At 45.8% G+C, this 16,791-nt stretch overlaps 1 protein-coding gene and 1 long non-coding RNA gene across 2 annotated transcripts in view; both read right to left on the minus strand.

The window, feature by feature from the left end:
- Positions 1-7,635, minus strand: part of LOC129457242 (uncharacterized) — a 147,030-nt gene extending 139,395 nt beyond the window's left edge. The window contains exons 1-2 of the long non-coding RNA XR_008649157.1: positions 7,599-7,635; positions 6,950-7,004 (exon numbers count right to left, since the gene is read on the minus strand). This is a non-coding gene — a long non-coding RNA (uncharacterized LOC129457242). The remainder of the gene's footprint in view (positions 1-6,949; positions 7,005-7,598) is intronic.
- A 7,047-nt stretch (positions 7,636-14,682) lies between these two features.
- The window catches only part of sugct (succinyl-CoA:glutarate-CoA transferase), a 38,430-nt gene continuing 36,321 nt past the window's right edge, over positions 14,683-16,791 (minus strand). Inside the window, exon 14 of the mRNA XM_033985834.2 lies at positions 14,683-15,336. Coding sequence (XP_033841725.1) covers positions 15,173-15,336 — 164 coding nt within the window. The 3' untranslated portion in view covers positions 14,683-15,172. The remainder of the gene's footprint in view (positions 15,337-16,791) is intronic.

Consider the following 16,791-nt stretch of genomic DNA (forward strand, 5'->3'; position numbering starts at 1 on the left):
GAGAGGGATAGAGAAGGATGAAACAAGGGGGCCAGAGGGAAGTTGGACAGAAAGACAGAGGGAGGAGAGGGGTGGAGGCAGAGGGAGACAAAGAGGGGACAGAGAGAGACGCCTGTAGTAGAGGAGGACACACAGAAGGCTCACAGTGGCTTTTTTGGATGTGTCCTGAGCCTGGAGCCGGGGCAGGACTCAAGGTACTCAAGGACTCAAGCCAGGGCAGGACTCAAGCACACATTCATTCGAACCACTAAGCATCCCATTACAGGGCGCTCGCTCTGAGCCACTGCCGCACACCTTTGCCTCTGGTGTTTTCTGTGTGTGGTGATCGAGGCATAACTGTGGTGATTATGAGTCTGAACAGGAAGAACTTTATACATTTATCATTAAACTGTATGTGCTTCATAACAGTGATGCAAAGTCTGCTCCAGTCTGCACTGAAGACAGACACCATTTAGACCTGGCTCAGTCCTGGTTTAGACCTGGCTCAGTCCTGGTTAATAGACCTGGCTCAGTTCTGGTTTAGACATGGCTCAGTCCTGGTTTAGTCCTGGCTCAGTCCTGGTTTGGACCTGTCTAATAGACCTGGGTCAGTCTTGTTTTAATCCTAGTTCAGGCCGGTTTAGACCTGGCTCAGTCTTGGTTTAGTCCTGGGTCAGTCCTGGCTCATCCTGATTTAATCATGGCTAATAGACCTAGTTCAGTCCTGGTTTAGTCCTGGTTCAGTCCTGGTTCAGTCCTTTTTCAGTCCTGGTTCAGTCCTTGTTCAGTCCTGGTTCAGTCTTGGTTCATTGCTGGTTCAGGTGAGATCTGTGTTCATAAACATCTATAAATATAAAGATGATTAAAGGTAAAATTACATCTGTCTGTGGAGCTTCACTTCCTCTTTATAATGTGCACAGAAATAAACTTCAGATAAGGACTGAAACAGGACTGAACCAGGACTGAACCAGGACTGAACCAGGACTGAACCAGGACTGAACCAGGACTAAACCAGGACTGAACCAGGACTAAACCAGGACTGAACCAGGACTGAACCAGGACTGAACCAGGACTGAACCAGAACTATAAACTAGGGCTGTATGATATTGGAAAATTTTGCGATATTCTATACGGTTAGAACTGCGATATCCATGTTATTGCAGTATTTGAATATACTTTTTGACTCAATCATTTCAGTTATGATGAAACAAAAATGGTATGCTTTAGTTTATTAGTTAAACTGTCAAAATAACAACGTAACAGACAAACACAGCCTTGGTGTTGTGATATATGTTGTGAGTATGTGATGATATCGATTATTGGGTCAGTCATATCGATACTTTCACAATATACTATGTAGCCCCACTACAAACCAGACCCTGTGTATACTGATACTGATACTGGCACTGTAGCGCTATTGGTGGAATGTTCAGCAGTTACCATGGTGACACAATGCACACTGTAGCAAACAGTCAAAAAAGTTTAAAGAAAAAATACAAAATGCATTTAAACAGCACATTTTCAGGAGATTATTTAGTGTTTATGGTGCTATTTAGGAGTTAGATTTTCAACAAAAATGTGAGAGTGACTAACTGAAAACTGTTGGCTAATGTTAGCTAGCTTGTGACTGTAATGTTATTTGACAGGGACTTGTTTACCAGCACAAATCAGCTCAACTGTTGTTGTTTAGTAGTGTAGTTGTCAGTTGTTTATGGTCAGATTGTGTTAAAACAAAGCTCAGATTAAAGTCTAACTTGAGTAACAGAGACAGAGTAGTGCTTTCACCTAGCAGCAGTAACTTCCGGCTCCAATTCCCTTTTTACTGAAAAGCTGTGGCCTCTCTCTGTGTAACTGCTGCTGTCAGGCTTGTCATTCTGGTCTTAAAATGTTCATCCACTCTACATGGCCCTGGTGTTTTTATTTCTCTATTTTGTCCCGAAATCAAGATATGAACATTAATAACAGACCAATCATGTGCCTTCTTTCCCTGAGGATGCTCCTGCAAGCGTTAGCAACAGGTTTGACTGACAGTGCTGATAAGTGCCTGCCCCCTGCTAAAACAGCGGTGCAGGCAGGAGGGGGCGTTACCTTCAACAGCCTCACTCCTCACTGGCTCTTTGGTTGCTATGATTTGATTTCCAAATTTGGATCTCGGCTCTAAATTAGCCCTGAAAACTGCTCGCCTTGGTGAGCTTCATTTGGCAGGAGCTGAACGATATGGATGACGTCACACTCACTTAGTCCACTTCTTTACACAGGCTATGACAAGAACTGAGCCAGGACTTAACCAGGACTAAACCATGAATTTAGTGCACCAGCAGCTGCGGCCTCTGCTGATGGTTTTGATTACACACACTCAGCGACATTAAAGCACATTATAACTGACACATGAATAAACCAGAATAGACCTTTAAAGAGTGCAGTGGTTCTGGAGACTGAGACCATTTCAAGTACAGAGTTAAACCTGATCATTACCTCCAGTCTCTCACTCTTCATCATCTGTCATCATCACGTCAAACCGAGGTCTGTGATAAGTTGAGGCGGGCTGCGCGGAGGGCTCTGATTGGTGGAGAGGGCTTCACAGGTTGCTGGGTTCACTCATTCATAAACTGGGCAGATCTTAGACGTCACCTGAGCGAGAGGTGGGAGAAAGTAATGATCTGTCAGTCAGAGGAGCAGGCCTGTGATTGGTCAGGACGAGGTGAGACGGTGGGCTGACGATCACCTTTTTATTTCCTTTAAAATACAAGACATTACATCATATTTTTATGAGTAATCTATAAAAGTCAAATCTACAAATGTTTTTTCCCTGATCATTTCCATCAGTGACGAGGTCCATTCTCTCTGTGTTTATCCAACTACAACATCTGCAGATTCACTAGAGACATTAGACCTGCCCCCAGCTCAGTCCAACACTACAGGGAGGGCATCTGACACATAGGGATACAGGAGGATGGGAGGGCATCTGACACCCCCCCCCCCACTCCTCTCCCCCGTCTCTCTCACTCCTCTCCTTCCTCTCTCTCCTTCCTCCCTCCCTCCCTCCCTCTGTCCTCCGACTCTCTCTCACTCCTCCCTCCTGCTCTCTCCCACTACTCTCTCCTCTCTCTCCTCCCCCACTCTCCCTCCCCATCTCCCTCCCTCGCCCCTTCTCTCTCTTCCCTTCCTCTCTCTCACTCCTCCATCCCAACCTCTCCCTTCCTGTCTCTCTCCCCCTCTCTCACTCCTCCTTTCCTCTCCCCCGCCCTCTCATTCCTCCTTTCTGCTCTCTCTCCTTCCCTTCCTCCCTCTCCTCCTCTCTCACTCCTCCCATCCCCTCTCTCCTTCCTCCCTCCCTCCCTCTCTCCTCCAACTCCTCTCTCCTGCTCTCTACCACTACTCTCTCCTCTCCCTCCTCCCCCACCTCCCTCCCTCTCTCTCACTTGTCCTTCCCTCTCTCCTCCCCCCCTCACTCTTCCCTCCATCTCTCTCCTCCCTCCCTCTCACTCGTCCTTCCGTCTCTCCACCCCCTCTCACTCCTCCCCCTCTCTCACTCCTCCCTCCTTCTCTCTCTCACTCCCCCCACACTCCCCCCTCTCTCCTCCCCCCCCCCTCTCTCTCCTCCCCCCCTCTCTCTCTCCTCCCCCCCTCTCTCTCTCCTCCCCCCCTCTCTCTCTCCTCCCTCTCTCTCTCCTCCCCCCTCTCTCTCTCCTCCCCCCTCTCTCTCTCCCCCCCCCTCTCTCACTCCCCCCTCTCTCCTCCCCCCTCTCACCCCCCCCCCTCTCTCTCCTCCCCCTCTCTCACTCCCCCCTCTCTCCTCCCACCCTCTCACCCCTCCCTCCCTCTCTCCTCCCTCTCTCTCACCTGCTCAGGAATGTTGTGTAGAATGGTCCAAACACTTTTACTGCCGTGAGTGTTAAACAGTGGCTCCTGGACCTCGTAAGTGTGTCGATAAAAAAAAGAAAAGATTCAAGATGGCCGCCTGGGGTGATCTGGGGGAGCAGTGCTCACCCTGGGTCTGTGGCTCAATGGTATGGCTACAGCACATGGACTTCTACCACAGTTTGCTTAAGTCTCTGTGTTAAAGTGGTCAGGAGCAGTGGGCCAGATGTGAGCCAGGATCCTGGAGGGAAAAAAATGCAGGAGGTTGGTGCATGTTAGCAGCTTTTTAAAGAGGGGGTATTCTGCTAAATCAATTTTTTGGAGCTTTCTCCCATGTTATAACATTGTTCTCTCATCCAAAACATGCCTGAAGAAGTTTTAGATGTCATCCACAAATGTTGGAGTATTTTAGCGATCTCTCCGGGGCCCTATACTTTACAGTGACATCCCGCAGGGGGGTCATCTACATGTATCTCTAATGTTGGAATGTTACCATAGAGACACAGTGCACACATTAGCAAACAGGCTGCCAAAAAAGTGTTAAAATAGTCTAAAAACTCAGAATGGATCTAAGCAGCACATGTTCAGAAGCCTGTGATCAGTCCGAGTGTTGATGGTCCTGTTTAGGAGTTTAATTTTACACAAAAAAATGAGAGTGACTAACTGAAAAACTGTTGGCGAATGCTAATGCTAGCTTGAGACTGTAAAGTTACTTGAGAGGGACTTGTCAGCACAAATCAGCTCACCTGTTGTAGTTCAGCTAAGTCAGTTGTTTATGGTCAGAATGTGTTGAAATAAAGTTCTTGGGTCTGGACTTTAGTCTGGACTTGGGTCTAAGTTTGAGTCACGTGGGTTTGTTTTGCTGCGTGTCCTGGAGCGTCTCTGACCTGTGTCTGTGCACCATCTGTGAGAACTCAGATGGAGCGTCTAGACCTCCGCCACACACACCCCTCCTCCCTCCCACTCCACCTCCCCCATCTATCCAGCTCCTCCCCCTCTCTCCCTCCATCTCTCCCTCTCTATCTCATCTTCCCCCTCCCTGTCTCTCCTCTCCCCTCACTCTCCTCCCGCCTCCATCTCTGTCTCACTCTCCTCCTCCCTCCTCTCTCCCTCTGACTCTTGGGGGCTAGTCACATGTCTCTAATGTGGTTGGATAAATGTGTCAGATGCCCTCCCATCCTCCTGTACCCCTGTGTGTCAGATGCCCTCCCATCCTCCTGTATCCCTGTGTCAGATGCCCTCCCTGTAGTGTTGGACTGAGCTGGGGGCAGGTTAAATGTCTCTAGTGAATCTGTGTTTAAGAGACACACATTTACTGTCTGACAAACTTTAAAGGGCCCATTACACAAAATTGTCTCGTGAACTTTAAGTCATGTTATAATGTTACCTCCTCAAAAACAGACCTGGAGTTGTGTTTTGTTTCATTCACACGTTTGAGTAACACTTCATTATTAGTCTGTTTACATCTCCAAAGCTCAAAATAGAGCTAGTGAAGGTGTAAGGAGTTTAAAAACACAGTGAAGCACTTCCTGTATTACCACATGACAACAGGACAGCATTCCAGGTGTGTGAGAGTAAAAAGGCCCCCTCGTCCCGGTTTAAAGTCCAGTGGGCACTTTTCCGTATTTCAATTGCCTCCTTAACCCAGCGGCTCACGCACCTGGGATACTGTCCTGAAGAAGTCAGACTGCAGATGGCGCTGTCCTCCTGCCTCCACGACAGGAAGACAGCACCAAAACCTATTCAAATCAGCTGACCAGACACGTCACAGCAACATCACGTGACCACTCTGAGGAAGAGCGCTAGTAAGCAGTCAAAACTGTCAGGTATGAAAACAAACTAAACCTTGGTCTGAAAAAAGAATCTATTTAAATAAATTAAGGGAAGACCAAAGGAAACTCATTGAACTAGAACTTGAGATATGTTTGTGCTGAGGAAACAGCATTAGAACAGATCAGAGAACAGTGTAATACGGGCCCTTTAAACTGTCCTCGGACTAAAGTGAATCTGAAGAGCTTAAAATGCTTTGGTTTTGGACGTGGTGTTTTGTCGTGTCCTCAGGCCCAGACGCTCTGAATCAGCTCTGACTCATGTGTGATCTGTCTGCTCCTGTGTTTATGTCTGAGGACTTCACCAACTTTACTACTGTCAAACTGTCCACGACCAGTACGACTGTCCAACATTTATATACACACCTGTACATGTGTGAGGACGGGGACGCTTCACCTGTACACGTGTGAGGACGGGGACGCTTCACCTGTACACGTGTGAGGACGGGGACGCTTCACCTGTACACGTGTGAGGACGGGGACGCTTCACCTGTACACGTGTGAGGACGGGGACGCTTCACCTGTACACGTGTGAGGACGGGGGACACTTCACCTGTACATGTGTGAGGACAGTGTAAGAACTAAAGGTAAAAAGTAGCTGTTAACTTGAAACTACCACTTCATGACATCACAAAGTGGAACAGAGCATTTTTAGCTTTGGAGATATTACAGATTAATAATAAAGTGCTACTCAAACATGCGTGAATGAAATAAAACACAACTCCAACTTGATGAGGTAACATGACTTAAAGCTCATGAGAGTCGATATATGGAGTGAAAATGATTCACTGAGTTTCAGGAGCAGGACCACCCCTCAACCTCCTCCTGCTTGTCTCCACAGCTCACCTCAACCACACCTCTAATTACCCAGAAGCCCCATTTATACAAGCCCATCCCGGCAACACCGTCTGTCTCCACTCTCTCGAGCTCTCCCTCCCATCCCGTGTCTCTTGTTCATTTTTCAGCCCCTTGGTCCCCATGATGTGAATGAGCTTTGTTTAGATTTGAACGTGGTCATGTGACTATGAGCTGTATCTGACATTTGACCCAGACAATAAGTGGTGAGCAGATGCATCATGGTCTCTGGGTCTAGGTTCAGACCTGGTTCAGACCTGGTACAATCTCAGTTCAGACTGGGTTCAATTTGGGGTCTTCTCTGACGAAGTGTTTCCAGGGTAATCCTGATGACGAAGGAGTGAAGTTTAAAATAACCCAGACACGTGTGCAGCTCCACTCCTAGTTTACTCCTGGTCCAGTCCTGGTTTAGTCCTGGTTTAGACCTGGTTTAGTCCTGGTTTAGACTTGGTTTAGTCCTGGTTTAGTCCTGGTCTAGCCCTGATTTAATCTTATTTTAGTCCTGGTTTTGTCTTGGTTAATCCTGGCTTATTCCTGGTTTAGTCCCAAATTAGTCCTGGTTTAGACCTGGTTTAGTACTAGTTTAGTTCTGGTTTGGTCCTGGTTTAGACTTGGTTTTAGTCCTGGTTTAGTCTTTTTTTTAATCCTGGTTTAGTCCCGAGTTAATCTGAGTTTAGTCCTGGTTCTGTCCTGGTTTAGACTTGGTTTAGTCCTGGTTTAGTACTGGTTTATACTTGGTTTTGTCCTAGTTTAATCCTAGTTTAGTCCTGGTTTAATCCTAGTTTAGACTTTGTTTAGTCCTGGTTTAGTCCTGGTCTAGCCCTGGTTTAATCTTATTTTAGTCCTGGTTTATTCTTGGTTAATCCTGTCTTATTCCTGGTTTAGTCCCAAATTAGTCCTGGTTTAGACCTGGTTTAGTCCTGGTTTAGTCCTGGTTTAGACTTGGTTTAGTCCTGGTTAAATCCTGGTTTAATCCCGAATTAGTCCTGGTTTAGTCCTGGTTCTGTCCTGGTTGAGACCTGGTTTAGTCCTGGTAAAATCCTGGTTTAGTCCTGGTTCTGTCCTAGTTTAGACTTGGTTTAGTCCTGGTTTAGTCCTGGTTCAGTCCTGGTTTAGTCCTAGTTTAGTCCTGGTTTAGTCCTGGTTTAGTCTTTTTTAGTCCTGGTTTAGTCTTGGTTAAATCCTGGTTTAGTCTCGAGTTAATCCTGGTTTAGTCCTGGTTTAGACTTGGTTTAGTTCTGGTTTAGTCCTAGTCTAGTTCTGGTTTAGTCCTGGTTTAGTTTTGGTTTAGTCCCGAATTAGTCCTGGTTTAGTTCTAGTTTAGTCCTGGTTTGTCCTGGTTTAGAGTAGTTTAGTCCTGGTTTAGACTAGTTTAGTTAAAATATTTATACTATCATTAGTACTACAATAACAATAAGAGTTACTATTTGTCCTACTGTTGCTGCTCCAGCTGCAGAGCCCAGGGCCAAACTCTCAAATCCTCATAAAGTCTGAGAAGTGCCGAGTCTTGAGCCAGGCCCGGTCCAGACCCGGTCCAGACCCAGTCCACAGGAAGTCCAGATGTGTCGTAATCCTGGACCTGCTTCAGTCTAGACTCAAATCCCTCAGGTCCCAAAGTCCTGGCTCTAAACCAGGTCTTATCACCTCCGGCTTCCTCTAGTGCAGTAGTAGTAGCAGTCCTGGTTCTGGTCCAGACCCTGATTCAGACCAACTTTTGGTCCAGACCTGATTTATTCCTGTTGTGGTCTTGATTTATTCCTGGTTTAACCCTAAATTAGTCCTGTTTTGTTCCTGGTTTAGTCCTAGTTTAGTCCTGTTTTGGTCCTGGCTTAGTCCTAGTTTAGTCCTGGTTTATTTCTGGTTTAGTTCTGGTTTAGTCCTGGTTTATTTCTGGTTTAGTCCCTGCGATTAAAGCGATTAAATTGCTAAATTCCAAGGGTAGTGGTTCTTGAAGTTTTGCACTGTTGTTTTTATGTATATTGTTCCTATATTGTGCTTGGACTGACACACTGTGTGTTTGCGTGTATGTTAGAGCGAGAACTGCTCGGAGTATGCTGCAAATGAATTGCCCTCTGGGATCAATAAAGTTTTCTGAATCTGAATCTGAATAGTCCTGGTTTAGTCCTGGTTTCACTCTGGATTGGTCCTTTTCTGGTCCTGGTTTAGCTGAAGATTAGTTCTGTTCTGGTCCTATTTTGGTCCTGGTTTAGCCCCAGTTCATTCATAAAGTCCCCCTCCCTATCTCTCTCGCTCTCTTGGTCTTGGACTCTAATCTTGGACTAAGACCAGACCTAGACTTGAACTGAGGGCGGATAATGAAGGTAATGGAAGAGTGGGTCCTGAGGGAGCCCTGCGTCATATAGATCCGGTTTGGATCAGTGTCTGGCCTCTGACTGGTTAGGTCCTTGTTTAGTACTGGCTTAATTTGGACTAAACCAGAACTAAACCAACACTAAACCAGATGCACAACAATCCTAAAAGCTCTGTACCTGATTTAAAAAATGTGAAAAACAGAATTAGTTCATTTAAACCAGTTTGCAGTGGTTCTGAATTATTCCTCACTGACCTTATGCATTCTGAACATCCTAATTATTCACGGCAATGAGTTTATAAACACTTTCCACAACTCTTGAAGACCAGAGCGGAGTTTTTGCTGTGACAGTAAAACTAACAACAAGCATGCTAACACACACCTCCTGAACAGTAAAACCCTTTATAATTAGATGCAGACAGTACACAGTGGACTTATTTTGACCTCAAAAGCTCTTATATAATAGATCTGTACTGTGGCCAGACACATTTAGCTCAAATACATGGGGAAAATCAGATACAGGCCCTTTAAAATCTGCTCCCTTATAAACAACAGTATTACAGTTCTGCACAGACACACCTCACACAAAAGGACAGAGACCAGAGGAAGTCCGTCTGGAACCAAGTCCGGGATTGGGACCAAGGTTTGGGTCAAGGTCCAGCCCAAAGTCCAAGTCCAAGATCCGAGTGGGAGCGGCCTAAAACAGCGGAAGCACTGAGGTGAGACAATGGAAGAAAAACAACAGTGGAGCAGGTCTGAGCCAGGATCCTGGACAGGGCTACCTGCATGGCCCAGGCTGGGTCAGACCTGGTTTAGTCCTAATTCAGTCCTGGTTTAGTCCTGGTTTATTCCTAGTTCAGTTCTGATTTAGTCCTGGTTTAGTCCTAGTTTAGTCCTGCTTTAGTCCTTGTTTAGTCCTGGGTTAGTCCTAATTTAGTCCTGCTTTAGCCCTGGTTTAGTCCTGGTTTAGTCCTAGTTTAGTCCTGATTTAGCCCTGGTTTAGTCCTGGGTTAGTCCTAATTTAGTCCTTGTTTAGTCCTGGTTTAGTCCTAGTTTAGTCCTGCTTTAGCCCTGGTTTATTCCTGGGTTAGTCCTAATTTAGTCCTGGGTTAGTCCTAATTTAGTCCTACTTTAGCCCTGGTTTAGTCCCCGATGGCCTGGCCTGTTTCAGTCCTAATTTAGTCCTGGTTTAGTCCCTGACGGTCCGGTCTGACCCCACAGTCTGGTTCAGATTTATTGCATGTGTTTTGTTTTCTGTGGAAAAAAATGAGGGAATCCCCGATTCCTCTGACCCAAACAAAGATGGTTACCCCTTTCCTTTCTTCCCCTTCCCCTCCTCCTTTCTCCTACCATTCCCCTCTTTCCTTTTCTTCCCCCTCTGCTCCTTCTCCCTCCCTCTTTTGTCTCTTCCGTCTGCTCTGTTCCTCTCATCAGGGACCTGTGTCATGTGGAGACAGTGGAAAAAGCAAACGCCCCCTCCCTCCTTCTCTCTCCTCTCCTATCTCTCTCATCTCTCCCTCTCTCTCTCTCGCTCCTCTTCTCCTCTTCTTTCTCTCATTTCTTTCTCTCTCTCTCTCTCTCTCCACAGTTCAACCTCAGGACGACTAAAGTAAACATTCTTGTTGCTCTTTTCACAGATGAGCAGAGACCATGGCAAACACAGCGTCTCACATGGACTCTCACTGAAGCACAGCTGTCCTGGGGCAGGCGGGACAAACAGTGGCAGCAGATCTATGCCAACACAAACACTTACAGATATGCAGAGTCTTGCTCAAGGGCACAGTGCCAATAAAATCTGCGCCATCAGATTTTGGGTAAAGTAAATTATAGTAAAATGAACACATTCTTTAATGTGTTCATTTTACTATGTTTGACAAAATAATCACATGTAACTGTCCAATCAGAGCCTTCCTACATGATGACATCATCATGAGTCTTTTTTATCAATGAGCCTCAGAGCCAGTCCAAGTCAAACTCCCATGAGCCTTCACTACAGCTGTCTCTGTCTGGACTCAGGCCTGGTCCAGATGTAGTCCTGGTTCAGTCCTAGTTCAGCGCTGGTTCACTCCTGGTTCAGTCCTGGTTCAGTCCTGGTTCAGTCCTGGTTCAGTCCTGGTTCAGATCTGGTCCAGACCTGGTTTAGTTTTGACTCTATGGGGCTGCTTACATTTTGTTATGAATGAAACATAAAGGCTTTATTCAGTGAGGACAAACCCCAATTAAACTGACAAAAAGAACCAAAACAAGACCAGGGTTAGTCCAGGCTAGGATCAGGGTTAGTCCAGGCTAGGATCAGTGGTAGTCCACATGAGGGCCCCAGATCTGGTCCAGATTTAGACCCCTCTGAAGTCGGTCTAAGATGGTTTCAGGGCTGAGATCTGGGGCAGTTACATCAGTAAACCATACGAATGAAGTCCCAGAACTCAGCGTTACACCAAAAGTAAGTTTATATCTGAACAGTTTTTCTAAATCTAAAAAACCAGGACAAGTCCAGGATCACCCAGACCCCTAAACCCTGTAGTCCGGTTTCGGTCAGGCGATGTGTGAAGGAACTGTTTGTTTTTTTAAAGGTCATTTACAGACATCAGATTTAGTTTAGGACATACAAATGAACCACGACTGAACATGGACTGCATCAGGACTAAACCAGGTCTTGTGGGGACAGTAGACCTATCCCCGGATGACCTCTGTACGTTACAGTGGGGCTGGTCTCTCACCAGTTTGACCTGGTCTAAATCTGGACTGAATCTGGCCTGAGTCTGGTCTAAATCTGATGTGAGACATGAAGCACATGTGTAAAAATCAGGTTGGAGGAATCCAATCCAGAACTCCTATTGCCAGTAGAGGGCGCATAGACTGGAGGGAGGTTAAAGCAGAGCTAAAAACAATAAATGGATGATTATGGTATAATTTGGAGATTGCAATATTGATCTAAAACGACTTAATAAAAGAAATGTGTCCACTGACTTCCATGTTAGAAAACTGCAGTGTCCAATGGAAGCTTACACTGCCATAAATGTCATCACAATAAAAAGCTGGCACCTTCTGTGGATAACTGCACATTACACTAGTGAGTAGTGGATTTTTTTTTTTTCATTTGTACTAAAATGACTACACAACATTTCAGAATTCTACGTATATCACTGATTCAGAGCTGTAAGTACGTCACAGTGGGTGTGTACCAGTGGCAGTGAAAACAGGCGTTGATTGGCAAAATGGCGACTTGAAAATACAACTTCAGTTGAGTAAATGGTGGAAGGAAACAGCTATTGCATGGATAAAAGCTCTGAAAAGTTAATTTTGCAGAATAGGTCTGATTAAAATGTTAGTTTTGTATGAACTTTCAGCTCCTGGTCCAGCCCGATATAAAGCGGCGAGCGTTTCTTTTGCAGCCTCAGAAGGACTCTGGCGTCCTGAAAAGCCCTTTACATCAAAGCTGATCATATTTGATGAAGTTTTCCGCAGCTCGAGCTTCACTTTGAGTTTGTCTGATGAGAGAGAATGAGGTCACGCAGGAACATACGTGCTCCGCTCAGACGCATGTGTTTATACAAGACATTAAAGTTTCACTCTGCAGACTCCAACAGCACTCATGCTGCATCAGGACACCAGAGTCTAACCCACAACCTCCCACTGCAAGCAGGAGACAGGATAACCACTCTGCCACTGTAACACAGGGAGGACATGCACACTCCAACCTGATTAAGTCTGGTTCAGTCCTGGTTTAGTCCTTGTTCAGGCCTGGCTCAAATATGTTTCAGTCCTGGTTCAGTCCTGGTTCAGAGAGGACTCTTGGTCCTAATTGAGGTGAGGGGTCAGTGAGTGTCAGTCTAAACAATGGCAGACCTGACGGAGCGATGTGATTGGCTGACACTGTGACGTCATTCCGTGGCCTGAGTCTTGTTCAGAACGTGACACTGAATCCACTTTAGGATTTTCATCATTTTCATCACAAAAACACAAAAGGAAAATCCAAAAGGATTTTTATTGCGACAGTAAAAGGAACGAAGATGACAGCAGAGTTCTGATGTCACTAGTGTCTTCCTCGTAGACCTGTCACTATAAGTACAGGCCAATTATTCAATATATAAAAGCTGAAACATTATATTTCTGGGCTTAATATTATTGTATGTACATTTTCTTTGTATAAGTGTTGGTCAAATGCAGCTGTAACCCAAAGACACTGAAGGATGGGTCCAATGCAGAACTGAATCAGGACTAAACCAGGCGTAAACCAAGACTGAGCCAGGACCGAACCAGGACTGAGCCAGGATTGAACCAGGAGTGAACCAGGACTAAACAAGGACTAAATCAGAGCTGATCCAGTACTGAACCAGAACTGGTCCAGGTCTAAACCCGGTCTTACGTCGAACCTTGTAGAATCCCTGTGTAATGTCCTCTCCAGCTGTACTCTTTCCGGACACACTCGTTTCCTGGTGCTTCCGCTTGGTTGTGATGCATTTTTCCAGAGGAGCTGGGTCCCGCTGGAGGTCATATTGTACGCTCCGGAGGGTCGTCTCAATGGCTGGAACATAAACACCTCTCACACTTGTCTGTCCATCAGTAACAGCAGGGAATGCATTAGCCGGAGGGACAGACACTGAAATGTTTAAGTTGTAAGGGCCACTGTATTTACTACAATACATCTGTTACACCCAGTCTGAATGTATCAGCCGGAGGGACAGACACTGCAAGACCACTGTATTTACTACACTACATCTGTTACACCAGGTCTGAACATACAACCCGGAGAGACCAATGATTTAGCTCCACACAGTATCACATAACAGATAACATAGTCCAAATGTATCACTCTTAGGGGCACTGTATATACTGTCTGTGGTCCAAAAGTATCAGCTATAAGGACTCTGTATTTCATTACTATGTTATGTACATCTGGTTCTCCTGGTTGAAATGTATCGGCCGTAGGGACTCATGTTTTCTCTGCTTTTGTCAGTGGAGACTCAGATTGTATCAGCCGTAGGGACTCGTGTTTTCCTACTGCGTTTATCTGTCAGAGTTGTCAAATGCATCACCCGTAAGGACCACAAAGATCATATCTGACTCAATCGTATCAGTCAAAGGGACATATTTACTGTATGTGGTCCAAACGTATCGGCCGTAGGGACATGTGCTGAAGCAGAGCCGTCGGCAAAGGCATTACATCACACACTGGACCCTCTATAAATCTGGTTTCAATCCTGGTTTAGTCCTTGTTCAGTTGGCTTAGTCCTGGTATAGTGAAGTTTAGTCCAGTTATAATCCAATTGTGGTCCTGGTTTAGAGCAGTTTTAATCCTGATTTAGTCCTGTTTTAGTCCATTTTAAGTCCCAATTGAGTCCTCTTTTAGTCCAGTTGTGGTCCTGTTTTAATCTTGATTTATTTCAGTTTTAGTCCAGTTTTAGTCCTGCTCTTATCCACAGACTCCGTTGTAAAACTCTGGTCTGAGCTCAGCCAATCAGACAGAGGTAGACCACATAACCTTTCATGTTTGAGTTCTGGGTCTGTCCTGGGTCTCCTGGGTGCTCTTTGTCAGGACTTCCTCAGGACTAAACCCGGTCTGACCCCAGATCCTCAGACCTAATCTGAACCTGGTCTGAACCTGATTTGGACCCAGTTTTGGGGCTGACATGTTGATGAATGCACAGAACCTCAATGGACTCAGGTTAAAAAGGGAAAGGAAAACCAGGTCTGAGCCAGGTCTAATACTGGACTGAACCAGGACTAAACAGGAACAGAACCAGACCAGAACAGAAACTGAACCATGTCCAAACCAGGACTCGTGTACTTTTGATGCCTCACCTGATTTCAACCTGAAATAATGAGCACCTGAGTGACCCTGTGTGAGACTGCAGCGTCTGAAACTCAGACTTTTATTTAGACTCGATTCACAAACAAAAGGATAAATACACAGAGGAGTGTTTGGTTGTGCTTTGTAAAGAGGGGGTATTATGCAAAATCAATTTGTTGAGCTTTTCATCATTTTATAATGTTGTTCCCTCATCAAAAACATGCCTGAAGAGTTTTTAGATAATGTTACGTATTATTATGCCCCTTTAAAAGGAAATGATTGACAGTTTAATTTGACCAATAATAATCCAATGGTAGGGGTTGTTTGAAAATTTCCAAAGTTTTTCCTCTTATTTCTTTCAAATATAAAATCCATTATTCTGAATCTACAAAATGTTTACATTTTTCATCTTGTTTTTAAGGTGGAATTGTCTAATCATGATGAGCTTGGTGACAGATTTAAGGTGGATTTAAAGTGGTATTTCATGGTTTCTTATTGTTCTTCCAGTGCTATTAATGGACTGTGGTCCCTCTGGCTCTTGCCCAATCAGACGTCAGGACTCTGGGCCACGGCGCCGCTCTGGAGTAGTGATGTCACTTCCTGTTCACTGTAGTGCAGACTTTCTGTCAGGACGCTGATTGTGTGCTGGCCAATCAGAGGAGGAGGGACGGGACTTAGAGGCAGGAAGGAGCTGAACCGAACTGCTGGGCCTAAACAGCAAAAGGTTATGGGTATAAACAGCGGCCTGCTTTAGTCCTCGTTTAGTCTTTTTTCAGTCCTGGTCCAGTACCTGCTTTAACCCAGGTTTAGTCCTGATTCAACCCTTGTTTAGTCCTGGTTTAGTCCTGGTTTAGTTCTGGTTTAGTGCTGGTTTAGTCCTGGTTTAGTCCTGGTTTAGTCCTGGTTTAGTTCTGGTTTAGTGCTGGTTTAGTCCTGGTTTAGTGCTGGTTTAGTCCTGGTTTAGTCCTGGTTTAGTCCTGGTTTAGTTCTGGTTTAGTGCTGGTTTAGTGCTGGTTTAGTCCTGGTTTAGTCCTGGTTTAGTCCTGGTTTAGTTCTGATTTAGTCCTAGTTTGAATCTAGCTAAATGTAGTAAGTAAGTATTAAATCAGTGAGTGCTGTTTGACCTAGTGCTGCTTTCTGTGGGCCCTGGTCTCTGGTCTGGTCCCTGGTCTGGTCCCTGGTCTTGTGAAGATGAATGAACTGATGTCTTTAATAAAACATGACTTTCTTTGAGCTGAGCAGGTCTAGGGGGCGCTGCAGAGTTCAGCCCTGATCAAAGGGAATGATCAGGACCAGAGCAAGATCATAGCCGGTCTAACTGGAGCCTGTTGACAGTGAGGGTCCGAGGTTATTTTTAAGCCATGACCCGGATGAGTCAGAACAGAATGTCCCCAACGCTTCGTTACCCCCGAACTAAAGACAATCACACCACAAAGACCAGACCAGAGACCGGACCAGAGACCGAATCAGAGACCAAAGATTAGACCAGAGACCAGACCAGAGACCAGAGACCAGAGATGAGACCAGAGACCAGAGACTAGAGACCAGAGACCAGACCAGAGACCAGAGACCAGAGACTAGAGACCAGAGACCAGAGACTAGAGACTAGAGACTAGAGACCAGAGACCAGAGACTAGAGACTAGAGACGACAGACCAGAGTCCAGAGATGAGACCAGAGACCAGAGACCAGAGACCAGAGACTAGAGACCAGACCACAGACCAGAGTCCAGAGATGAGACCAGAGACCGGAGCAGGACCTGACTAGAGACCAGAGACCGGAGACCAGACTAGACAGGGGACCAGATTAGACACTAGAGACCAGGATCCAACACCAATCACACATGTGAGGAAGGGAAAGTGTCTTGCCGAAGGGCTTTGTGCTCAGGTGAAGTTGGAGCACGTAACCTTCTGGTTGGTGGGCAAGTGAGAATGTGCCAGTCCTAACCTCGGATTTGGCTTTAGTCTAGACCTGCTCTAGACCTGGTTGGGTCCCAGTTCAGTCCCGGTTTAGTCCTGGTCTTTTGTGTCGAGTGTCTCTGTATTTGACAAACTGTTATTTATGGCAACATCCTCATTCCTCATTAATGAGGCGTTCTCTCACAGACACGTGCACGCCCTTCGCACGTGCACACCCCTTGCACGTTCACGCCCCTCTGACGTGCAC

Source organism: Periophthalmus magnuspinnatus, chromosome 20 (assembly GCF_009829125.3).
Source record: "Periophthalmus magnuspinnatus isolate fPerMag1 chromosome 20, fPerMag1.2.pri, whole genome shotgun sequence".
Taxonomy (NCBI): domain Eukaryota; kingdom Metazoa; phylum Chordata; class Actinopteri; order Gobiiformes; family Gobiidae; genus Periophthalmus; species Periophthalmus magnuspinnatus.